The sequence below is a fragment of the Nasonia vitripennis genome (assembly GCF_009193385.2).
Source record: "Nasonia vitripennis strain AsymCx chromosome 2 unlocalized genomic scaffold, Nvit_psr_1.1 chr2_random0010, whole genome shotgun sequence".
In the NCBI taxonomy this organism is placed as follows: Eukaryota; Metazoa; Arthropoda; class Insecta; order Hymenoptera; family Pteromalidae; genus Nasonia; species Nasonia vitripennis.
The window spans coordinates 1,569,178-1,590,555 of record NW_022279617.1 but is presented as its reverse complement, the minus strand read 5'-3'; the positions used below and the strand labels follow the sequence as shown (position 1 = coordinate 1,590,555).

Below are 21,378 nucleotides of genomic sequence, written 5' to 3'. Positions count from 1 at the left end.
GTAGTTTTCACTCCTTTAATGTGGCTAAAATGACTCGTCTAAAATAGTAACATTTTTATTCAGTGTGCATATATTACAATTCATTTGCTCAATGTCTTACGATATTGGAGCAGCAAACATAAAAACGGTTAAAAAAATTAAGATGCTCTTGAGTTTTGTTTTTTAAGGCAAGAGTACACTGAATTTTATTTTTAGCAGATTTTTTTTCTAATAAAAAAAAATCTTTTATAAATTGGTATATACTAATAAAAGTATTCAAGTATGTACATTTTTATTAGAATATAATAAAAACAATTTCTGCCAAATATTCAAACCAGCTTCTTAGCTTTATCTTTTTAAGCTTAAGAAAATGATTTAAATTAATTAAATCATTTTACTTTACAATTTTCATGTATAAAATCAAGTAAAAAAACCTATGTATCAAAAATTTAGAATTCTAGTGCTATCTAGTATAAATCCAATTTTAATGCATGAATGAATAACGACTTTCTATAACTTTCTTGAGCATGCAAGATTTTTCTTCCACATTTGGTTCTTTTAAAGCTGGCATTTACGTTTTAACAGAGAGCATCTCAAGTTAAAATATAAATTAGTTTAAATTGTTACATTAGGGTTACGCAACATATGAATATTCATCAGCACTATTTGATGTTCGCTCAATGTATTGTTTATCTATAAGATTTTCAATACACTTTTTAATCATACCAATAGAAGGAGCAAATGTAACTTTGGACTGTCCAAGAACCTAGAAAAGGTATTATGAACAAAAGTTTATATTTTATATGTATGAATATAACCATTAACATCAATGTTTTCTTATTTCATGGATATATATTACCTCTTGCACAAGTTGATTGTGTCTTAAGACTTTACGACTTTTCATTATTCGAACGATTGCAGCCTGTAAATATAATTTGCGATCATCATCTACACTACGATGGGTTGCTTCTGTATCGTGTGGAGCATCTCGTTGAAGTGCTCCTGTTATACGAAACTTTGTTCTCTTGTTGTAATATTCAAAGTTTAGTGTAAGGATTGTGTCTTCCTCAAGATCTTCTTCCGTTGACTTTTTGAGAATTTTACAATCAACAAGACTAACTGCATGTTTTACTAGTTGATCGTGAGATAAGCGCAACGACACAGCTGCTTCTTTGCAGGAAATTGAATCACAATGTTCAAATAATAGCAATAAAGCCATTTGATACGTTTGTACAGTTACTAAATATGGTTTTTTAAGGTAATTTAATTTGAGTTCTCCTTGACATAAGTGATGCAACCAAGTAAGCTTTCGACCACTAAATTGTGCATGGTAAAAAGATTCAAAAGCTTGTACAGACTTTTCAAGTTGTTGAGGAACATGAAATGGACCAGGTGAAGGTGGCAGACCTAATGGCCAAGCCCCAGCTTGTAATACATACACAACAAAGCCAATGCCAAACTGATGCTTTTCACCTTCTCGCTCTCGTAAACTTGCTGTAAACTTTGTATTTAAATCTGCTGATACGGACATGTCTGTAAACATTCTATGTAACTTATTTGTGAATTCATAGCCACAAGCTTGCTTTAATCGATCGATCATGGCTTCCTCAGCATCCATAGATTGTGATTGTTGATGGATCAGACGTTTTGCTAGCATGCGAGCATAAAATTTTTGAAAAACATCTTTATCATCCACATATTTAAATACAGTAATTGAACGTGCTAATTTTTCTTCAATCTCACTTTCAGAGGCTACTTTTGCTGATTTTTTTAACAATGAATCACAATATTTAGCTAGCTGTAAAATTCATAAATGACAGTTGAAATGAATAAATTAAAAAATTTCAAAAACACCGCGCAATATTTACCAATTCTGGTGCTCGCGCAGGTTGTCTTGGTGCTGGTCTATGATTAACAACAGCCGAGCATGCCTTATCAAGTGCACCAATAAACGCCTGGTCACCCTTAAATAATTCTTTTATTAAATCAGAATATTTAGAGTGCACATCCAGCATGCTTTCGACAAATAATGTATGAACCTGTGAATCAATAAAAAGCTTAATGGAAATTGGTGCTTAAAAATGTAATAAAAAATTTACAAGAATTTTAATTATTACATTTTCACCATGTAAAGAACCAATTGCTTGTAGTCCTTCATTTGTAATGTGCTCAGTTAGCTTTTGTACGAGATGTGCTAAACCTGATGGAAGAGGCCTCAACAAAGGATAAATAAGTGCAAGATCTTTTCTTCGTTCATTCTCTACCATGGCATCAACCTCGGTATGTAACCAAGCAACATGTGCTGCAACCATTTTTTCTTCGCAACATTGTCGTACCTAACATTTTAAAGGATCTTTTACAAATTAATTAATTTATTTATATATTTCAAAACGCTAAAAATTTCAGTATTTACCTTAGGTACTGATGTGATGTGAAGAAATTTATGTGCTCTTAATTCTTCTTGACTAAGGCGCCAAGTTACTCTTTCCATGTAACGAGTTACATCAGACTGTTGCAATAGTTCAGAAGCTTCTCTTAAATAAAATTCCCCACTTTGTTTTAAGAAAGGTCCTTCAAAAATTTCTTGATAAAGCTAGAAGTACATTTTTCAAGTATAGAATCATTTGTATTGATGATAAGAGTGGACAAAATTAAAAATTGTATAAGAATATTTTCAACTTACATTTAACTGGCCTTTCATTTTATATTCTTCAACTCTAACAAAACTCTCAATAACCCCACAAATCACATCTGATGTCGTTGGTTGTGCTTCTCCCAATCTATCTGCATGTATCCCTTCAAGGAGTAATGCAACCAGGGAGTTTTTTAATGATTCAATCATTTTATTTTTCCATATGTATAAACCTAATTCACCAATTTCTTTTTGTTCCTGATAGTCCGGAGAGGAAGCAGACGATGTTCCATAAATGATTTCAGCTTCGGTAAGTTTTTGCTTTTTTATATGTTGCTGATTCAAATATAAATACAATTGGTGGAGGTAATTGATTCCTTGAGAATATTCAGTCCAGGCACGATGGTATGCCTGTAATAGACTATTTTCTCCTTGAGACTGAACCTTAACTAATAATTGACTAACATGATCATCTAAAAATTTTTCAGTTTCATTGTACAAACGGTCGGCTAATGGTTCAGGATATGCCACACACAATGAATAAACATCACTGTAAAGTTAAATTTTATAAAAGAGAGATAAAGTTTCGTACTTAGGTTTTTATATGAAATTAATACACCACTAACCTAAATCTATCATTCCATGTAGCTCGTGGAACATCGGCTAGTGTTATCACACCTTTGACAGTCTCTTGTAAAACATCCCATGTTTGACGAAAGTCTACTACTTTGGGTTTCAGAGACATATTTATAATATCTTGAGTCTCATAAAAGTGAAAAAATAAACGAGGTTAAATAATCTGAAATTCAAAATTGTCATTAATAATGCGAATAAATAAATATTTGTCGATTGATTTTATAGAAAGGAATGTTCTTGCTCCCTACTATATCATCAGTTTCTATTGTTTGTATTTCTTAATTTTGTAAGAATGGAGAATTTATTGGTATAACAAATTTCATTTAAAATTCTTTTGGAAGATTTTAGAAAAAGCCAATTATAACTAGTGCTTTTTAGAGCACCCAAATAAAAAAAAATCATTCTTTTAGTTAAAATATTTAATTAAAAATCAACTTAAATAAACTCATACTCAAAATTTACATTAATCAGCGGTATAGAAAATAAAATTTAAAATTGACCATTTTTAAAATGTGAGGGCCAGTGATGACACCTATACTGTTTTTTTTTTAATAAGTTAAAGAGGTTTACATGATTGATAAAACTTGTTTTCTTATTGTAAATGAAAGATCTTTCATAAAAAGTATGAAGAATTAAATAACAAGAGGTTTGAAAAGAGAAAATAAAAAATAAGATTGCTTTGGTTTAACAATGCATTGATTTTTATGCTTTACTGCAAGCCTTACTTACTAACCACTATACAAAAATAGAATTAGAAGGTCAAACACCACATCAAGTAAGAATGAAAATCTTGATGAACCTGTGCTGTTTAGCGTCGGAGAGTTCTGGACCGTTTATTTTTGGGATATCACGAGTCATTCCCTGTTGCAATAAGATGAATGACATTTAGATTTGGTTGACTGGTTATACACAGACATCCCTTGCGCGTTTTTTCAAGGTTACTGAGCCTCGAAGAAAGAGGAATAGTCCGGATTTCAGATGTTTACCGTATGGCTTCCACATGCACTTTCTTTAACTTTCTTCGAAAATCCTAGCTAAAATCGGCTTGGATCTATTTAAATTTCTATTGTTCCACTCTACAGACTCAGTGCTCAGACTGAGTCGTTAGTTATAGAGCTTTAAGTCGGCGTTTAAAATCATTACGTAGCCATACATTTTGACTCATTGAATTATTGACAAGGTATCGATATCATCGGAATCTTCTCTTTTCCTGCACAGAATAAGTATACTTATATGCCTGGGGCCGTATCCTCTAGCTTATATGTGGAATATAACTTTGTGGTTATGGAAGCTATATCCCAGATAACAACGTGTCGGCACAGAGACGTCCCCGTGACGGCACGAGATGGCGGCATCCACGACAGCACGCGACGTCCAGCTGCCGCAGCACAGAGACGGCACGTGACGGCACGGCGAGACAGCACGACGTGCCGTCTCTGTGCCGTCTCTGTGCCAGCAGAAAACGCTACCGGCGGGGAGCGATTTTATCGCATATAAAAATAACGCTAAATAAAAATTAGTTAGAACGCATAACTAAGCATCTACATCATAAATAATTAATAAATTTTGTTATATAGTATAAAAAAAATTTTATTTAAGAAAAAAAAATCTGCCGGGTGTAGGGCTGGAACTCACGATCTTTGGATCAGAAGTCCGAAGCTCTAGCCTCTGAGCCACAACTCTTCTTACAATTTGATGCACAATTGCACCTAATAATCATCGCTAATAATTAGAATTATGTAATAAAATAATGTTTAAATGTAATTCGGTTTGGAGAGAATAAAAAAAGTAATAAATGTATGCTCTTTACTAATTAAAGTCCATAATTATTAATAATGCAACATTCTGAGCACGCGGCACGCGTGCTGTCGCTGTGCAGTCTCTGTGCCGTCGCGTACAGACGCCCTAGGACGCATGTCGAGACAGCAACTGGACGGCACACGGACAGCACGCCGTGCGGCACAACAAGTCTCGGTGGAGACAGCACGTGCTGTTATCTGGGTATATAAGACATGACTTGTCGGTGTGGATCTTTGTCGATCACATGTTTTGTGGTGAACGATAGACGGAACGCGACCCGTGACAGTCATGACTGTCACATCGCGCGCCAATTATGAAAATGGACTCGACTACAGGCGGAAAAGAAAGAATAATTGAATTATTTTATTTCCTTTTAATAAAATTGACGATGAAACGTTTTAAAAATGTAATTATGAATAGTTATATTATTAAATAAAAAGAAATATGGATACCTTAGCTCATAATAGTATTTATTTTGATTTTACTGTCATCAAGGATAGTACTTGTTTTTACCTCCGTAGATGCGTAATATGCTATTATAGAAATTTAAATAAAAAAGGTTTTCATAATAAATAATACTTTTGTAAATAACAATATAAATTGTTGAGCAATTCGCTTTAAACTTATTTCCTATCCTTTGTCAAGTCTATACAATAAATATATCAATATTAATGTAATTTAATAATAATGTATAAGGTTGTTAAAGCTCTTAAACTTTATAATAAACTTTTTGCATTGCGGCTGGGAATACAATAAATTTACAAATACTATTATGAGCTAAGGTATCCATATTTCTTTTTATTTAATAATATAACTATTCATAATTACATTTTTAAAACGTTTCATCGTCAATTTTATTAAAAGGAAATAAAATAATTCAATTATTCTTTCTTTTCCGCCTGTAGTCGAGTCCATTTTCATAATTGGCGCGCGATGTGACAGTCATGACTGTCACGGGTCGCGTTCCGTCTATCGTCCACCACAAAACATGTGATCGACAAAGATCCACACCGACAATTAACCCAGATAACAGCGTGCTCTGAAAATGCTGAAAACGTGCCGGCACGAAATGGGCACGCATGACGGTCCACTTGCATCCGCACATGAAAGTCATATGACGAGCATATGACCGAGCATTTTGCTTGCTTCCGTGGTGGATCTGTCCAGCACGAGTGCCGATAAAATGCGAGCATAATGCCGTTCGTATGCAGGCATCGGGGTGGGATGTCTTCCCGCACCCGCGATCGCCCATCACCGGCACGAACGAAGGCAGAATGTCGGCATTTTGCGGTCACGACTTGCGAGCATGCATGCCGGCATTATGTCGAAATTTCGACGAGAAAAATGCTACCACTTTGCCTTCAATGCGTGCTCAAAAATTTCGCGATTTTCGGTGCTGTCAGATTGGTAGCAGAATGCCTGCTCGGCGTGCCGCGCGGCGTGGCAGCATTTTGCTGTCACGAAAATCAGGCAGAATGAGGGCGTATTTTTTTGGAAATTTTTATCCAGCGTACATGTTTGCCCTGTGATAGCACACAGTTGGCACAACATGCGGACAAAATTTAAATAATCGTGTCAGCAATCTGTCGGCTGTTGGGCGGCCCAATTTGAGAGCTGCGCAAAATGTTGTTGTTATTCGTTTATAAATGAATATATAACGAAATAAATAACAAAATTACGTGAATTGATGGTAATTATATGTACAAGTATTATATGTAGCATAATGTTGACAATTGTTAGTTTTATTAGCAAATAAAGTTTAACAATTAATTTATTAACGATTTTATAAGAGGGATATAACCCGCTTCTATTAATTTATAATAAACATTTAAGATATATTTTGAATTATCAATAGATGTATAGAAACATGTTTTTATGACGTTTAATGAACAATTAGAATAGTTGTAAATTCATCGTGAAATTAATTAATAATTGTTATTATTAAATTAACAATTCCCTTATCTACATATAGATTATTAATAAGTAAGAATTTTTATTGTTAATAAATTTTGTCTTTATAGTTAGATAATTCGAAAAATCAAAAATTCAATTTGAATTTCGCGCCGTTCATGTGATTCCGACATTTTTATACTCGCAGGAAAATCGGTCGATTTCGCTCTTTTGTTTTTGACGTTTCGCACGTGAAAAGCAAAAATCTTTGTTCACTCAATAATAATTGAATTTCAATATAATTATTGAGTGTTTAAGCAGCTACAGCAATACATTATCTTTGGTAAGCATAACAATATTTATATTCAACGTTTTTTCATAATGAATATTTATAATTAGTGTTTTATTGTATGTTATATTAATGTTAACAAAAGGTCGCGGTAATGATATTGATCAAAGTTTATGTCACTTTCACGTTAATATATGTAAAATCATTAGTATTAACGTACTTCATAACAAATTATAAACTTAAACTTTTGACTGTTTTAGAAACAATTGTTGCTAAAATCAATATATTTTATTATACTCGCTCGACAAAGTTTATAAAAAGTGAGGTTAAGTGCAACAATTTTCTATTGTCCTCACAGTTTCAGATATCGTTTCAAATAACAACTCCTGGTGCACGAGCTGTCCTTGCCTACATCCACCAGCAGAGGCTGATAGGAAGCGGGTCCAGGAAGCTGTACCTGCAGCATCATCGCAGATACTTCTTTCATCTTTCTTTTCTTTTCCTTTTCTTAATTATTTACTTTCCTTTTTCAACTATTATAACAATAGATGTGAACTCTCTTCTCTTATTTCTGAAATAATTTCTCTTTGTCGAGGTACCATTATCTTCTTGGGGATTGCTGAACGAAGCTGCTCTTCTTCTGGAACATCTAGCTGTCCATGTAACTTCAAAAAAACAAGTTCAAAGTTACACCAACAAAAAAGGTATACAACATATAAAGATATTTAAATTTATATCATATTTCAATGTTTCATTGATTACTTTGATTTGTATTTAATGATTTTTTACTATCTTCAGGCATATTATTATTTTTTTTTGTCAGGGATGTGCTTTTATATTGCACTTTCCTGATCAATTATGCAAGTGCGTAAACTAATCTAGTTGTATTTACAGGTTCAAAACTTAGAAGTTCAACGAAACACCAAGGCCATCAAGGTACTCTGCACTTCTGGACTGGGAAACTGCAGCTTACAGGACATTCGCTGTCAATCTCTTTGTTAGCAGTTCCTTGATAAAGGTATAACATTTTGCCCAAGTGTCACAAGTTGCTTACTTGGTACTTTTTGTTAAGCTTGATCCTGCTACCAAGTTTATCTGAAAGCTTGCATGCGCTTAGCCAGTATACAGATGTATCTTAAGAGCTGTATCTCTAAGCCAAAGTGACACATGTTTTATAGCTTTTGACTGTTTTTGTACGTACAGACACTTGTAATAACTCTGTCTGTTACTCAGTACATGAACAGAATTTGGCACTTTTCAGAGTGCCAGTATGTGTCAGGTATAATGTGAATTCAACCTTATTGTTCATATACTGAGTAACAGACTGAGTTATTATGAGTTTGTGTACTCGAAAAAACTGTCAAAAAACATACTCATAATAAATGCAACTATTAGGTCTCTTTACAACAAAAGATTATAACGAATACACTTTGGAATCTGGCTTAGCGCATAGTGGTTTACAGGTCAACTTGATAACAGAAAGAAGCTTCATAAAAAATATCAGAGTAATTAGTTTTGCAATGACTTACAAAACCTGTATGCTAAATTTCAGATCTCTGCAAATTAAACAAATACAATGTCATTGACAACATCCCTCTCATGAAGGATAAGTTGACATAAACAGTTAATCAATTTTTGAAGTAGGGGTCTGAAATTTGGCATAACTATTTTAAAGGTTCAATGCAAACTAATTACAGTGACACTTTTTCTTCAGCTTCATCCTATTAGCAAGTTCACCTGTAAGCCTGCATCCGCTTAGCCACTTTACACGCATGTATCATAAGTGATGTATCTCTTAGTCGAAGGGACACATGTATTATAGTTTTTTACTGTTTTTGTAGGTACAGACACTTGTAATAACTCTGTCTGTTACTCAGTACATGAACAGAATTTGGCACTTTTCATTGTGCCAGTATGTGTCAGGTTTAATGTGAATTCAACCTTATCGTTCATATACTGAGTAACAGACAGAATTATTATGAGTTTGTGTACTTGAGAAAACTGTCAAAAAACATACTCTTAATAAATACAACTATTAGGTCCCTTTACAACAAAAGATTATATCAAATACACTTTGGAATCTGGCTTAGCGCGTAATGGTTTACAGGTCAACTCGCTAACCAATGAAGCTACATGAAATGTGTCAAAGTAATTAGTTTTGCAATGACTAACAAAACCTGTATGCCAAATTTCAGAGCTCTACTTCAAAAACTGTATGAATGACAGGAAAATATCATCAGACTGGCTTTTATGTCTTACGAGTGATAAGTTTCAATCTTTGTTGGACATGCTATTTATACAGTTTTTGAAGTAGAGCTTTGAAATTTCGCATATGTACATTTTAAAATTGATTGTGAAATATTCTTCTATCTTTTTTTTATTTAACTTTAGTTTGTTTTAATTTTCAGCAGTAGTACAATATTCTGAGGTCTTATTTACCTATACTTATTTTTTTGTGCAGATGACTGTGGCTGTGCATCTGGTATGTTCCCGCCATGTCTCTCTTGATGCGCAACACAGAAGTAAAGTGTCTAGTAAAAGCTAGTGCAAGTCTTGTGCGGGGAAGGAAAATTATTAGGGATTAGCATGTGAGGGAGTAGGCTAGTTAAACACGCGTTTATAGCCAGAAAAAGCCTATGATTCTTACAATGAATGATAAAGTGATCTTTTAAGTTTTATTTAAGTTTGCCTATTCTTTCTATGCACTGACTATTATACAAAGGTGATATATATTTTTATAGTAAAAAATCGAATAAGAATAAAAAATACAATAGTGTCTGCAGCCATAAGAGATTCACTTCATTAACTATTGTAAGAAATTACAGACTTATTCTGGCTAAGCGCATGCAGGTGTTAAGATTGTAATATATATGTATTATATATGGCGTGATATTATTAATTAACTGATTTTATTGCTCTTGCGCTTGTTTATTATAATTGTATTTTTTATCATTATTTAAATTTGTTTTACTTGATATTAATAAAAAATAATTTCATTAAAATAAATTTTCAGAGGTTTTATTTGTATATATATATATATATATATATATATATATATATATCGGGTACCGAAAATGCGCAAATGTAGGCACAATGTTTTCATACAGCTTCGCATAATCCTGGCACAATGGCAACATGCTGCGCAAGCTGCGATTTCCTCGCGAATTAAAATGTTTTGAAAATGCCGGCATAATGAGCACATCTCATGTTGGCATATCTGTAGGAAGAGGAAGTCTAGGCTGGGCTAGAGACTGGACACTCTTCTCTCAAACAATCACTTTATTCTCTCTCTCTCCAACTCGACCGACTCGTGCCGTGGTCTGCGGAACACTCTCGGCGTCGGCGCTCGCTCGCTCGCAGCATGGCCGCTCTCTCTCTCTCTCTCTCTCTCTCTCTCTCTCTCTCTCTCTCTCTCTGCAGTCGGGAGGTGCTGCCACCTAACGTGGGGCACCTACAGTACTCCCCCCCGAAAATGAAAAAAAACGGAAAAGTATTTTTATTATTTTGATCCATGAATTTATGACGGAGAGAGATTACAACATTTTTTATGATTGCAAAGTGTCGGTAGCTGGAGAGCGTTTACAGAAGTTATCATTAAAACTAAAGATATTAGAATCTGAGATTACAATATAACGATTGTGTAAATTCTAATGGTAACAATTCGTGGTATGAACTTATTAATATGAACTTAGAATATTTACAAAGGCTTTAGTAAAGAGACAGTATTGTCTAACGCTCGTAGACTAACGCCGTGTGTAGCGAGATCTTGGCGAACGTGCGTCGGAACATTGATTCGACAGTTAACAAACTTAAAATCTATTTGTTCGCAGGCGTGAATCGTTCCAGCTAAGTTAGCTAGGTTGATTACTCGAGTTCTTTTCTTTCCCCACGTATTGTTTATGAATACTTCAAAGATTTGTTTAGGACCAGCACTGATGAGTGCATTTACAATATGGTAGTTGTAATTTATCCGGATCGACCGTAATTGAGGTAAATTTGAAAGAAGTAACGGATAATTGAAGTCCAATCCTAATAAGTTCAACTCGACTAGGTTTGGCGCATTGTCTATGATGTCTGTAACAAAATCTTTGAAATAGTCGTTGTTTTCGAGATTAAGTGTCCTGAGAGTATTCGTACGCAAGAACACTACTCGAGGAATGATCTCAGTACGGAACACTTTACAGGCTGAATAGTTGAAGCTAAATGCTTCAGTGACATTGGACGGAGAGAAAATTGACATAATAAGATCGACTGTGTGTCTCTTTCTACCTTGAGAATTTGAGAAATTTAATTCTGCAAGGTGTGTGTTGTTTTTTACGAAGTCGAACAGACGTTCGATAGGCACTTCTTGGCAGTTGTTAAACGATAGAGAACGCAGAGAACTGCATTTTTCTCTGGTTAAAAACTTAAGCGATAAGTTTTTGTTATTTACAAAGTTCAGTGATTCTAAGTTGGCCACTGTTAGAAATTCGTCGCACCCACCTGGGGTGCTGCCCAACGTGAGCTTGTTTATTGCAAAACTGTCCGAGAGTAGATCGAAAGTTTTCTTAGAGACAGTGACAGCTGATAGGTCCATTTCGCGCAGACGAAGATACTTGTCGGGAATTGGCCTGTGGCTGACGCAGCGCCATAACAATTTGTTAATAAACGGAATTTCTATTATATTGACTGACGTATTGAATGAAATACTGGTGAATTTGAAGTTGTTGACATCCTCAAGCATTCTATTCAGACCATTGGAGTGAGAGTACCGATCGTAACAAGAGTCGAATGGAAGTGCTGTGCCATGGAATTGGGGGTCATCATGGCAAGCTGTGTAAAGATTTAGGAAATCATTGTAAGTAAGATAGTGAGCTAAGCGTTTGATCACATCTCCACATTGTAAAATGTCTACAAGAGGAGTGGGAAGAAGCGTTAATTTGTTGAATGCGGGCTGAGTGCTCGGTAAAGGTTCTTGCTGAGTGAATTGATCGGGTCTCGTTTTGATGTATGAGATTCTGCCTCTAGGATCTGTGAAAGTCAGTTCTTTTTTACAAGATTTGATCTGAATAGCGCATGAGGATGACAGTAACTTGCAAGAAATGACCGCAACGGAGCCCTTTCTTGTATTCTTAAGACTATCTATGGAAAAATCGGTGCACCCTTGTGCTGACAAGTATTCGCAGAGCTTTTTCCTAGTAACGCGATACAGGATGTCACGCAGGAAAAGTCGCAATACAGGTTTGTTGTTAACGAACAATTGAGGAACTTGAGCATCTTGGATGACCGGAAAGTTTGACGAACTCGCGTATCTGGTGGTGAGTGCTCGTGTTTCGCGATGTTCGAGGGCTTGCTGAAGGAAGACTTCGAATTGCTCGAGGTCTAAATCAACTCGAAAGCAATCCGCCCGCAGTTGCTCATCGGAAGAGGCATTTCTGTATGCCTGCAGCTGTGTTCGAGCTTCTCTGACCTTGTCCATGACTAGACGTTTAAATAATAATTATTAGATAAATTAAATAAGTAAAGAGCTTGAGAGGACTTAGTCGCTACACCCCAGCGCAAATGAGCTTAACTAACGTGAGAAAATTTTTCGTAACGTGTTAACAGTGTAAACTAAATCTAATTTGTTCTTTGGTTGAGTTTCTGAAACGAACGTTCTGACTTGAGGTTTACGAGCGAAAGAGATTCGTTTCTTAGAAGTCTCGTTTTCTAACAGAATCGAGTCCGAATGCCTATTCCTTTTTAAAATGTTCGGCACGAACTTCGTACGTTTGGGTGTATGAGGTTGTGGAGAAGGAATAGGGTGATCCACCGGATCAGTGGTAAGGGGTGCTGGACGTGTGTCGTCTGCTGGTTGAACGCGGTTGATGTCCGTCGGTGAAGGAATCCTGATCGGTTCAGGAGTGGTATTTTCCTTAGTGCCGTCGGGATCATCTTGCAGGATGAACGCGGGCTTCACCTGTTCAATGTTGACTGTTTTGACCGTGCCATCCTTATCTATGTTAAAGGTGTGGTTCGCTAGATTGCGCGAAATTATTTTGTGAGGGCCAGTATAGGGCTGCGTCAATGCAGGCTTAATAGGTTTTTCCTGTAGCCAGACGTGTGTACAGGTATCTAAACCTTGATGTGTGAATGGCTTGGTAGCTGTCTTGTGATTAACTGGAACTGGTCTCAGTTGTCTCATGTAATCGCGAAATTCGTTGTAGAAAACACGAACGTTCGGCTCTTCGTTGGTGAAGGGAGAGAAATCACCGGGAATTCTCATTGACTTGCCGAAAACTAAATCAGCTGGACTAGCATCGGTGTCTAAACGGATGCGCGTGCGTAGTCCAAGCATGACTGTGGGCAGTAAACGAACCCAGTTTTGGTTGTCTCCGTGGCACATGAGAGCTGACTTGATGTCTCGGTGGAGACGCTCCACCATGCCGTTGGAAGCAGGATGATATGACGAGGTTCTGATCCTGTTGATTCCTAGAATCGATAATAATTCTGAAAACAATTTGGATTCGAACTGGGCACCCTGATCTGTAGTGATCGTCGTGGGTAAACCGTAACGACAGATCCAGTTGTCATGAAAAGCACGAGCTACCGTAGCCGCAGTGGTATCTGTAATTGGTATTGCCTCTGGCCATCTCGTGTAGCGATCGATGATGGTGAGGAGATGCGTGTAGCCGTTGCTGTGGGTGAAGGGGCCTACGAGATCCAAATGGACGTGATCGAATCTAGCATCTGGAGCAATGAAATGCCGGGGCAAAAACTGATTGTGTTTGGTCACTTTAGATTGCTGGCATGCTGTGCACGCTTTGCACCAAGAGGCGATGTCGCGACTCATGTTCGGCCACACATACTGCTGGTGGATGAGTCGGGTTGTGACTTTGACTCCAGGATGCGAGGGTGAGTGAAAGTTGTTAAAAACTTCCTTTCTCAATTTCTTGGAAAGGTATGGACGAATGACGTCCTCGTAGATGTCGCAGTAAAATGCTGCGTGCGCGGATCCCCACGTAAGTTTGCGCAGCTTTAAGGGGTGGTCCGGCATTTGCAGAATTTCTTTTAGCTCTTCGTCCTTTCCCTGTTCCTCGCTGAGTTGTTTGGCGTCGAACAGTGTTGGCAGCTTGAAAGCGTTGATGTTAGCGAGGACTTCCCTGACTTGTGGATCAGCCAAGAGTTCAGGATCGCTCCAGTTGAAAAATGCAGGCGATGTGAAAGCGTTGATTCTTGACAATGCGTCAGCAACGTCATTCTCCTCCCCTGGGAGATAAAGAATCTCCGTGTTATACTGGGCGATATATGACAATCTGCGGGAGCGAATTGCTGGCATTTTGTCGTGGCTCTGCTGCAGAGCGTAGATCAAAGGCTTGTGATCCGTATAAATTTTAAATTCTGCTCCTTCAAGGTAGTGATGGAAGTAACGAATTGCTTCATAAATTGCCGTTAGTTCCCGGTCATAAGTGGCGTATTTCATTTGCGCAGGAGAGAACTTCTGCGAGAAGAATGCCAAGGGTTGCCAGGCATCAACCGAGCGTTGCTCGAGGGCCGCTCCCATTGCGGTATCGGAGGCATCTGTGATGAGGCGCAGTTCAGCGTTTTCACTGGGAAAAGCTGTGAAAGCTAAGTTGATGAGATCCTCTTTGCATTTGCGGAAAGCATCCTCAGCTTCCGGAGTCCAGGGAACTGGGCGTTTGTCTTTCTTCTTGGCACCTTTCAAGAATTCATTAAGAGGGCGTTGTGTCTCGGCAGCGTGCGCGAGTAAACGCCTATAGCTATTCACAAGACCTAAGAATCTTCTTAATTCTTCGATGGTCCGTGGTAATGGAAATTCTTGGATCGCCTTAACTTTCTCTGGGTTAGGTTTGAAACCGTTAGGCGTGATGAGGTGACCCAGGAAAACGAGTTCAGAAACCCCGAGACTGCATTTCTCCAGGTTTACCTGCAGCTCGTACTCGTTGAGGCGATTGAGCACTATATCTAGGTGCTTCTGGTGCTCTTCTTCAGATGTGGAGGCGATAAGAATGTCGTCTAAGTAGACGAAGACAAAGTCTAGGTCTCCCAACGCCGAGTGAATATAACGTTGGAAGGTTTGTGAGGCATTTCGAAAGCCAAAAGTCATCACTGGGAATTCATAAAGTCCAAAAGGTGTAATTATTGCCGTCTTGGGCACATCTTCTGGTGCTACCGGGATTTGATGGTAGGCTTGGCGTAGGTCTAGGGCCGAGAAAATCTTCTTGCCGTGGCAGAAGGTCATGCAATCATGCATGTGCGGAATCGGATAACGATCCGGGACTGTGATTAGATTTAATTTGCGAAAGTCGCCGCAAGGACGCCATTGGTTGTTTTTCTTCAACGCCATGTGAAGTGGACTGGCCCATGCACTGTTGGAAGGCCGGCAGATGCCCAGCTCGCACCATTTCCGAAATTCCTTCTTCGCTGCCTTGAGCTTCGCTGGAGCGAGAGGACGGGCTCGCTGCGAGACTGGTTGGCCCTTGGTGACAATGTGGTGAAAAACTCCCCTTTTCTTGACCGTTCTGAACTGGTCAGGGCCAAAGACTTGGGGATATTTGTTCACGATGTGTGCGTATTTATGGTTCGGAGCCAAAAAGGAAATTTGCACTGGCTGCACTGACTTAACGAAAGCGGGAGCGTGCGTAAACTGATCTCCATCTACCAGTCTCTTGAGCTTGAGATCTGGCAGAAGATGGTAATGCTTCATGAGATCGGCTCCTATGATTGAATGCGGAACATCCGCTATGGTGAAGTTCCAAGCGATTTTGTAAGGTAGGCCAACGTCCAGCTCGCGACGTTTGACGCCATAAATGTTGATGGTGGAGCCATTGACCGCATAGAGCTTGAAGTCAGCTGGCTTACCATGCCAATTGTCTGGCTTGGGGACTACGGAAATGTCCGCGCCGGTGTCTATCAGGAAGACTTCATTTGAGAGATTGTCTCTCACGTGGAGACGTGCGGTGAGATTGGACCGGCTGTCAGTCTCCTCAACAGCAGGATTCTTTAGTTTTCCTGTTTGTCCGTTGTTTTTGGCTGCCTTATCTTGTACTCCTGACCGGGGCCACGTTTCCAAGCACACGGCAGCTGACAATTACGCGCTTCCTTGCCAAATTTCCGATGGAAGGTGCAGAAATTTGTGTTGTTGGAATAGCGCGGCTTGGATTTTGATCTGCCCGAGGTCGAATCGCGTCTATTCTTTGAATTAGTACGCGACCTGTTGTGATGCTTGTCTGGCCTAGAACGACCTTGCTGTTCAGGATTGATTGTCTTCTGAAGTGCAGCTAATAGTTGTTCGAACTTGTCGACCGGGTAGGTGGCAGGCTGGTTATTGTCCTTCAAAGCACTGATATTGTGTGACTGTTGAAGGATGTCGAAGGCCATATCTGCGCTTTTGACAAGTTCTGCTTCTTCTTTGTAGTTCCACACCATCAGTCGTATTTGTGCTGGAAGACGGCTTTTCCAGAGCGAAGTTACTGTATCTCTGGGCACTCGGTCCTGCGCTAGGCTGAGCAGTTCAGCGAGGAAGTCTGATGGTCGCTTACAACCAATTTCTAGACCTTTGAAAAGCCTGTCTAATTGTTGCTCCGGAGTCTCAGCATATTTATCCGTGAGGATTTTTTTTAGTTCCTCATATTTGCAGCCTCTAACAAGAGTGTTCATCTTGTACTGGAGCTCGTGGTGAATGTCTTGACTCAAGCGTGTGCCGACGAAGTTGAATTTGGCTTCGTCGTCATGGACGTTGTGAGTCAAGAACAGATCTTCCAATTGCTTGAACCATCCTTGAGGATCGTGTTTGTGGAAGTTCCAGAATTGAAGATGCTTGGTGCTTGGTGCCGTTGGAAGGCAGTGTGGCTGTCCAAGCATGGAGTTTCCTTGAAACTGATTTCGTTGTTGGAAGTCTGCTCTTGGATTGCTATGTGAAGCAAGAGGTAGGTCAGACTGAAAGGTTTGACCAGTTGAGGGAATCTTGCCGAAGGCGTTGGGCGTCCAGCTGGAAAAACTGTAGCAGGTAGTGCTAGCAGTTGTTGTCGTTGCCAGAGACGAGCTTGCGAAGGTCAAGGTCGTTGTCATTACAGCCTTGTTTTCAATGACGTGATCCGTGGGTTGCTTCTGCGACCACGAGGCGAAGCATTCCTCCATGTACCTTTTAAATTCATCCATTTTGCTGTCAATCTTCTGGTCGATCGATTCCAGGATTTGGTCGGCATTAGGCGCTCGTCGCTGGCCGTCTGAGTGCCTGTTTTTGTTGGTGGTACCAGTGTAGTTGGTAATGGTGCCAGTGGTGCTTGAGGTGGCTGGCGAAAGCCATCTTGAAAGGCGTTTGCCGTACCGTTAGGTTGCAGGCCAAAGCCGGTTGCCATATTCGTTACCTCTACGTAGTCAAAAATCGTGTTTGACGAAGTGCTCGGTAACGAACCCGAATTCACGTGGGTGGTGAGCGATGGAGAGATGCTTGGTTGGCTGTCGCTCGTGGTGGTATCTTGAGTGCTTTCGTTGCTGGTGCTTGTATTCGTTGTCTTGACTGGAGAGTGGAATAATGACATTTTCCCGGGTCTTCTGAGTGACCTTGAATTACGCGAAGTTGGAAGGAAAGTCTTGGGGACTAGCTTGCCCGACCTTAATTGTAAGCTAAACTCGTTATCGCTCATAAACGGTGGGGTGCAACGACCAGCCTAACTCTACGTTGAAACAAGCCGTACAGAATTATTGGTAGACTAAAGTGTACTCGCAGGTACATACATTAGCAAGGCAAAGACTTGTTCAATCGCCAACTAAATTAACTTATTGCTAGGTGCAAATGCAAAGGCTAACGCTACGCTGCGTTGCCAAACGACGTGGCTCTCGGAAAAGACGTGTTGTCCCTCCTGCGTGAACCAACGTCCGGGAGGAGGAAGCAACAGCGTCTGTTTGCGAGGGAGCCTGTTGCTTGAATTTATTTGTTAACGTCGTTTGTTTATTTGATAAAAGAGGAAAATGATTGAAATCACTAAGTTCCTAGATAGGAAACGTAAAATTATAGAATTAAAGTTTGTAACCTGTATATGCCGCGGCGCTGAGTTGACCTTGCGGCGTGTGTAAGAGGACTCTCTCAACTAGAGATGATTGTTGTTCCTTCTGCGTGAACCAACGTCCGGGAGAAGGAAGCAACGTGTCTGCACGTGAGAGGCCTGACGTGCCCTAAGCCTTATGAAACTAAAAGAAATAACGCACTTGTGTTAATTACGCATTCTAAAAAAAAAAAAATATATAGATTTACTGAATCTATTCGTTGACGCAACGTATGCGTGACACTTCGACGAACTGTTGCGATTCGCACAAACAGTTCTCGGAATCAGAGCCGCTTCATAACCAAGATGGCGGCTTTGTGGTGGAAATTTCGCTCGCGCGCACTAAATTACCTGTGTGAGATTGTCGCACGTCTCGCCACACACGACGCTACAATTTCGCCACTACTGCTGCCGATGAGGAGGTGTTGGTTGGGTGGACGAAAGGCGCCGGTGTCGATGGCTTCACGCAAATCCTTGTTGTAGAGCGCCAAAGGTCACGGCCTTGACGATGAGAAGGCGCCGGTGACGGTGGCTTCGCGCAGAAGATTTAGTCCCTCGGCGAGGGCTTCCACGTTGTGCAACGTATAGTTGCGGGGAAACTATACGCGCCGGCGTGCCTGCGCGCGTATAGCTTGAAATGGCGGCACGTCGCTAGGACTTGTTGCTGCCGCCCTCGATACGAAAAAAAAAACGTGTGTCGAGGAGATCGACTTGGTTGCGACGTGCGAGACAAAGACTCCGCGGCTGGAGAGACTTGCCGAGATGTGCGTTTCTTCTTCTCGTCGGCGCTCGTTGACTCGTCGTCGAGAAGCCTGCGTCGGGGTCACCAATGTAGGAAGAGGAAGTCTAGGCTGGGCTAGAGACTGGACACTCTTCTCTCAAACAATCACTTTATTCTCTCGCTCTCCAACTCGACCGACTCGTGCCGTGGTCTGCGGAACACTCTCGGCGTCGGCGCTCGCTCGCTCGCAGCATGGCCGCTCTCTCTCTCTTTCTCTCTCTCTCTCTCTCTGCAGTCGGGAGGTGCTGCCACCTAACGTGGGGCACCTACATATCGACAGCATCCGTGCCGTCATTGTGCTCTGCGCAATGCCGTCATTTCCTTGTCCCAGAGCAGGGGTACGGGGACGTCACGCGTGGCCCATTCCGAGCAGTCTCCGTGCCGTCATTCGGCCGACATCATGTTATCGCCCTGATAACATCGCGTGCCGGGCATTTTGGGGTCACGCGTGCTATCCGCTCGTGCCGTCATTGTGACGTCCACAAGACATCTTTCGTTGGAATTTTCAAAATTTTTTTTTCCCGCCATTCGGGAAGTCATAATGTTGACATTTTGGCGGCACAGCGTGCCAGCACGCGTGCTGACATTGCGACGGCACGAAACTTTGTCAGAATGACGGCCATGTGTGCTGGCTGTATGCCACCGGCACGAACGAAGGCAAAATGTCGGCATTTTGCGGTCACGCCGTGTTGGCACTCATGGCAGCATTATGACGACATTTTAAAGAGCTACATGACGTCATTGTGCCTTCGACCCGTGTTCAAAATTTATTAACATTTGTCGCTGTCAGAGTGCTAGCAGAATGCCTGCTGGGAGTGCTGCTCGCCATGACAGCATTCTGTCGGAACGAAATTCCCGCAGAATGCTGGCTTTGTTGGCTGCGAAACTTAGAAAATTTTCAGCCGCACAATTCACGAAATAAGGCTTTTCAATGTATTATATTTTAAGGCTGTTGATTTTGTTAATTTGGGCTATTATTTATCCACCGGACTTTGTTCCTTGCCAATTTTTATTAATTATATTATTATGGCTATTCTTTCATGACTACCGAATTTATAGCAGCCTGCCAGTTTCGCGCCTTACACGAAATAAGCGGCGAATATCAATGTTGTTAAACGCGTTAATAATAATTTTGGTGATTGTTTATTACAATAACTTGCAACTTTATTAACATCAACAGCTGCTCGCAGTACATAAGGATACAATTAGCTACGACTTGTAACAAGTGTTTGTGGTCGAGTGGTAAAGTGCCAGCCTGCTAACTGAAAGGTTCAGGGTTCGATCCCCGTTAGGGTTTTATTTTTTTTGTTTTTTCGCTTAATTTAAGTGCCGTCATTGTGCTCAGCACAATGCCATCATTTCCGTGTCCCGGAGCAGGGGTACCTGGACGTCACGCGTGGCCCATTCCGAGCAGTCTCCGTGCCGTCATTCGGCCGACATCATGTTATCGGGGCAAGTGTATGTGCCGACGGGCTATAGCTGTGTATATAGATGTAGGTATCAGCTGTATATGTACAAACCTACCTATATCTCACATACTCCGTAAGATACACTCTTTTCTCTCAAGCTCAATCCTTCTGAAATCTAAAAATCTCTAAAAAAAATTAACTTTTAAAAAAGTAAAAGGTTAGGCGAGTTTGATCTATTCCGCAACGAAATTCCAGTTAGAAAAGAACTGAGATCAATCAAACAAAGTCAAGTTTATTATATTCAATCGTAATGAAGCAAGGAACAACTCTCAGTCTCTCAAGATAATTACTACGTAACTTGCCAAGCCCGTTTCATTGTACTTATGGTGTTTGTATGACGTTCTAATATATAAAAAGAATATTATAGTTGTTCAGCAATAAACAAAATGAAAAGGGCATGGCAAGTTACGTAGTAATTATCTTGATAGTTGTTCCTTGCTTCATTACGATTAAATATAATAAACTTGACTTTGTTTGATTGATCTCAGTTCTTTTCTAACTGGAATTTCGTTGTGGAATATATCAAACTCGCCTAACCTTTTACTTTTTTTTTAGAGATTTCAATCCTTTTTAGTAAATTTTTTTGAGTATTTCATATTCAACGTTTTAAAAATAAAATATAAGCATCTTTAGGACCTTTCGACCACAGCTTTTTTGTAACATTTTTATTACTAACATGAACCCTGGCGAAAAAATCACGTGATTGATCACACGATCCATCACGTGATAAATCACTTGAATTTTCACGTGATATATCACGTGACTATTTGGCGTGATTTGTCACGTGATAAATCACCTTTAAAATCACGTCAGAAATCACTCAAGTATTTGTTTTAATTAAAATAAATTGAATTATTTTATTTTTACTAAACAAT

General features: G+C 39.7%; 3 protein-coding genes across 12 annotated transcripts in view; 1 reads left to right on the top strand and 2 right to left on the bottom strand.

The window, feature by feature from the left end:
• LOC100115042 (SET and MYND domain-containing protein 4) overlaps window positions 1-21,378 on the top strand; it is a 656,582-nt gene that overhangs the window by 419,777 nt on the left and 215,427 nt on the right. The gene's annotated exons all lie outside the window — the stretch shown is intronic.
• Window positions 40-5,243, bottom strand: LOC100114184 (cullin-2). 5 transcript variants are annotated; one of them, XM_008216340.3, is made up of 9 exons: window positions 4,234-5,243; window positions 3,981-4,108; window positions 3,238-3,410; window positions 2,663-3,161; window positions 2,393-2,572; window positions 2,097-2,315; window positions 1,848-2,018; window positions 839-1,777; window positions 40-745 (listed from the first exon to the last, which is right to left on the bottom strand). In XM_008216340.3, the coding sequence occupies exons 3-9, from the start codon at window positions 3,354-3,356 to the stop codon at window positions 614-616; spliced, it is 2,259 nt and encodes a 752-aa protein (XP_008214562.1). In that variant the 5' UTR covers window positions 3,357-3,410; window positions 3,981-4,108; window positions 4,234-5,243; the 3' UTR covers window positions 40-613. The 5 variants fall into 5 exon arrangements, with proteins under 5 accessions (XP_008214562.1, XP_031781211.1, XP_031781210.1 ...); XM_031925351.2 differs by having other exon boundaries at window positions 4,047-4,108; XM_031925350.2 differs by having other exon boundaries at window positions 3,977-5,243.
• LOC116416530 lies at window positions 5,876-19,600 on the bottom strand. 6 transcript variants are annotated; one of them, XM_031925359.2, is made up of 5 exons: window positions 18,605-19,600; window positions 18,242-18,398; window positions 10,296-12,686; window positions 9,666-9,778; window positions 5,876-7,891 (listed from the first exon to the last, which is right to left on the bottom strand). In XM_031925359.2, the coding sequence occupies exon 3, from the start codon at window positions 12,682-12,684 to the stop codon at window positions 10,924-10,926; it is 1,761 nt and encodes a 586-aa protein (XP_031781219.1). In that variant the 5' UTR covers window positions 12,685-12,686; window positions 18,242-18,398; window positions 18,605-19,600; the 3' UTR covers window positions 5,876-7,891; window positions 9,666-9,778; window positions 10,296-10,923. The 6 variants fall into 6 exon arrangements, with proteins under 6 accessions (XP_031781219.1, XP_031781220.1, XP_031781221.1 ...); XM_031925360.2 differs by having other exon boundaries at window positions 9,666-9,729; XM_031925361.2 differs by having other exon boundaries at window positions 10,332-12,686.

Excerpts from the sequence above, each read along its gene's own strand:
- LOC116416530 (XM_031925359.2), bottom strand. The coding sequence starts at position 12,684 with ATGGACAAGGTCAGAGAAGCTCGAACACAGCTGCAGGCATACAGAAAT.
- LOC100114184 (XM_031925350.2), bottom strand. The coding sequence starts at position 3,356 with ATGTCTCTGAAACCCAAAGTAGTAGACTTTCGTCAAACATGGGATGTT. Across the intron at positions 1,778-1,847 it reads CTGCGCGAGCACCAGAATTG|CTAGCTAAATATTGTGATTC; the intron begins GTAAATATTGCG and ends TGAATTTTACAG. Across the intron at positions 746-838 it reads ACAATCAACTTGTGCAAGAG|GTTCTTGGACAGTCCAAAGT; the intron begins GTAATATATATC and ends TACCTTTTCTAG.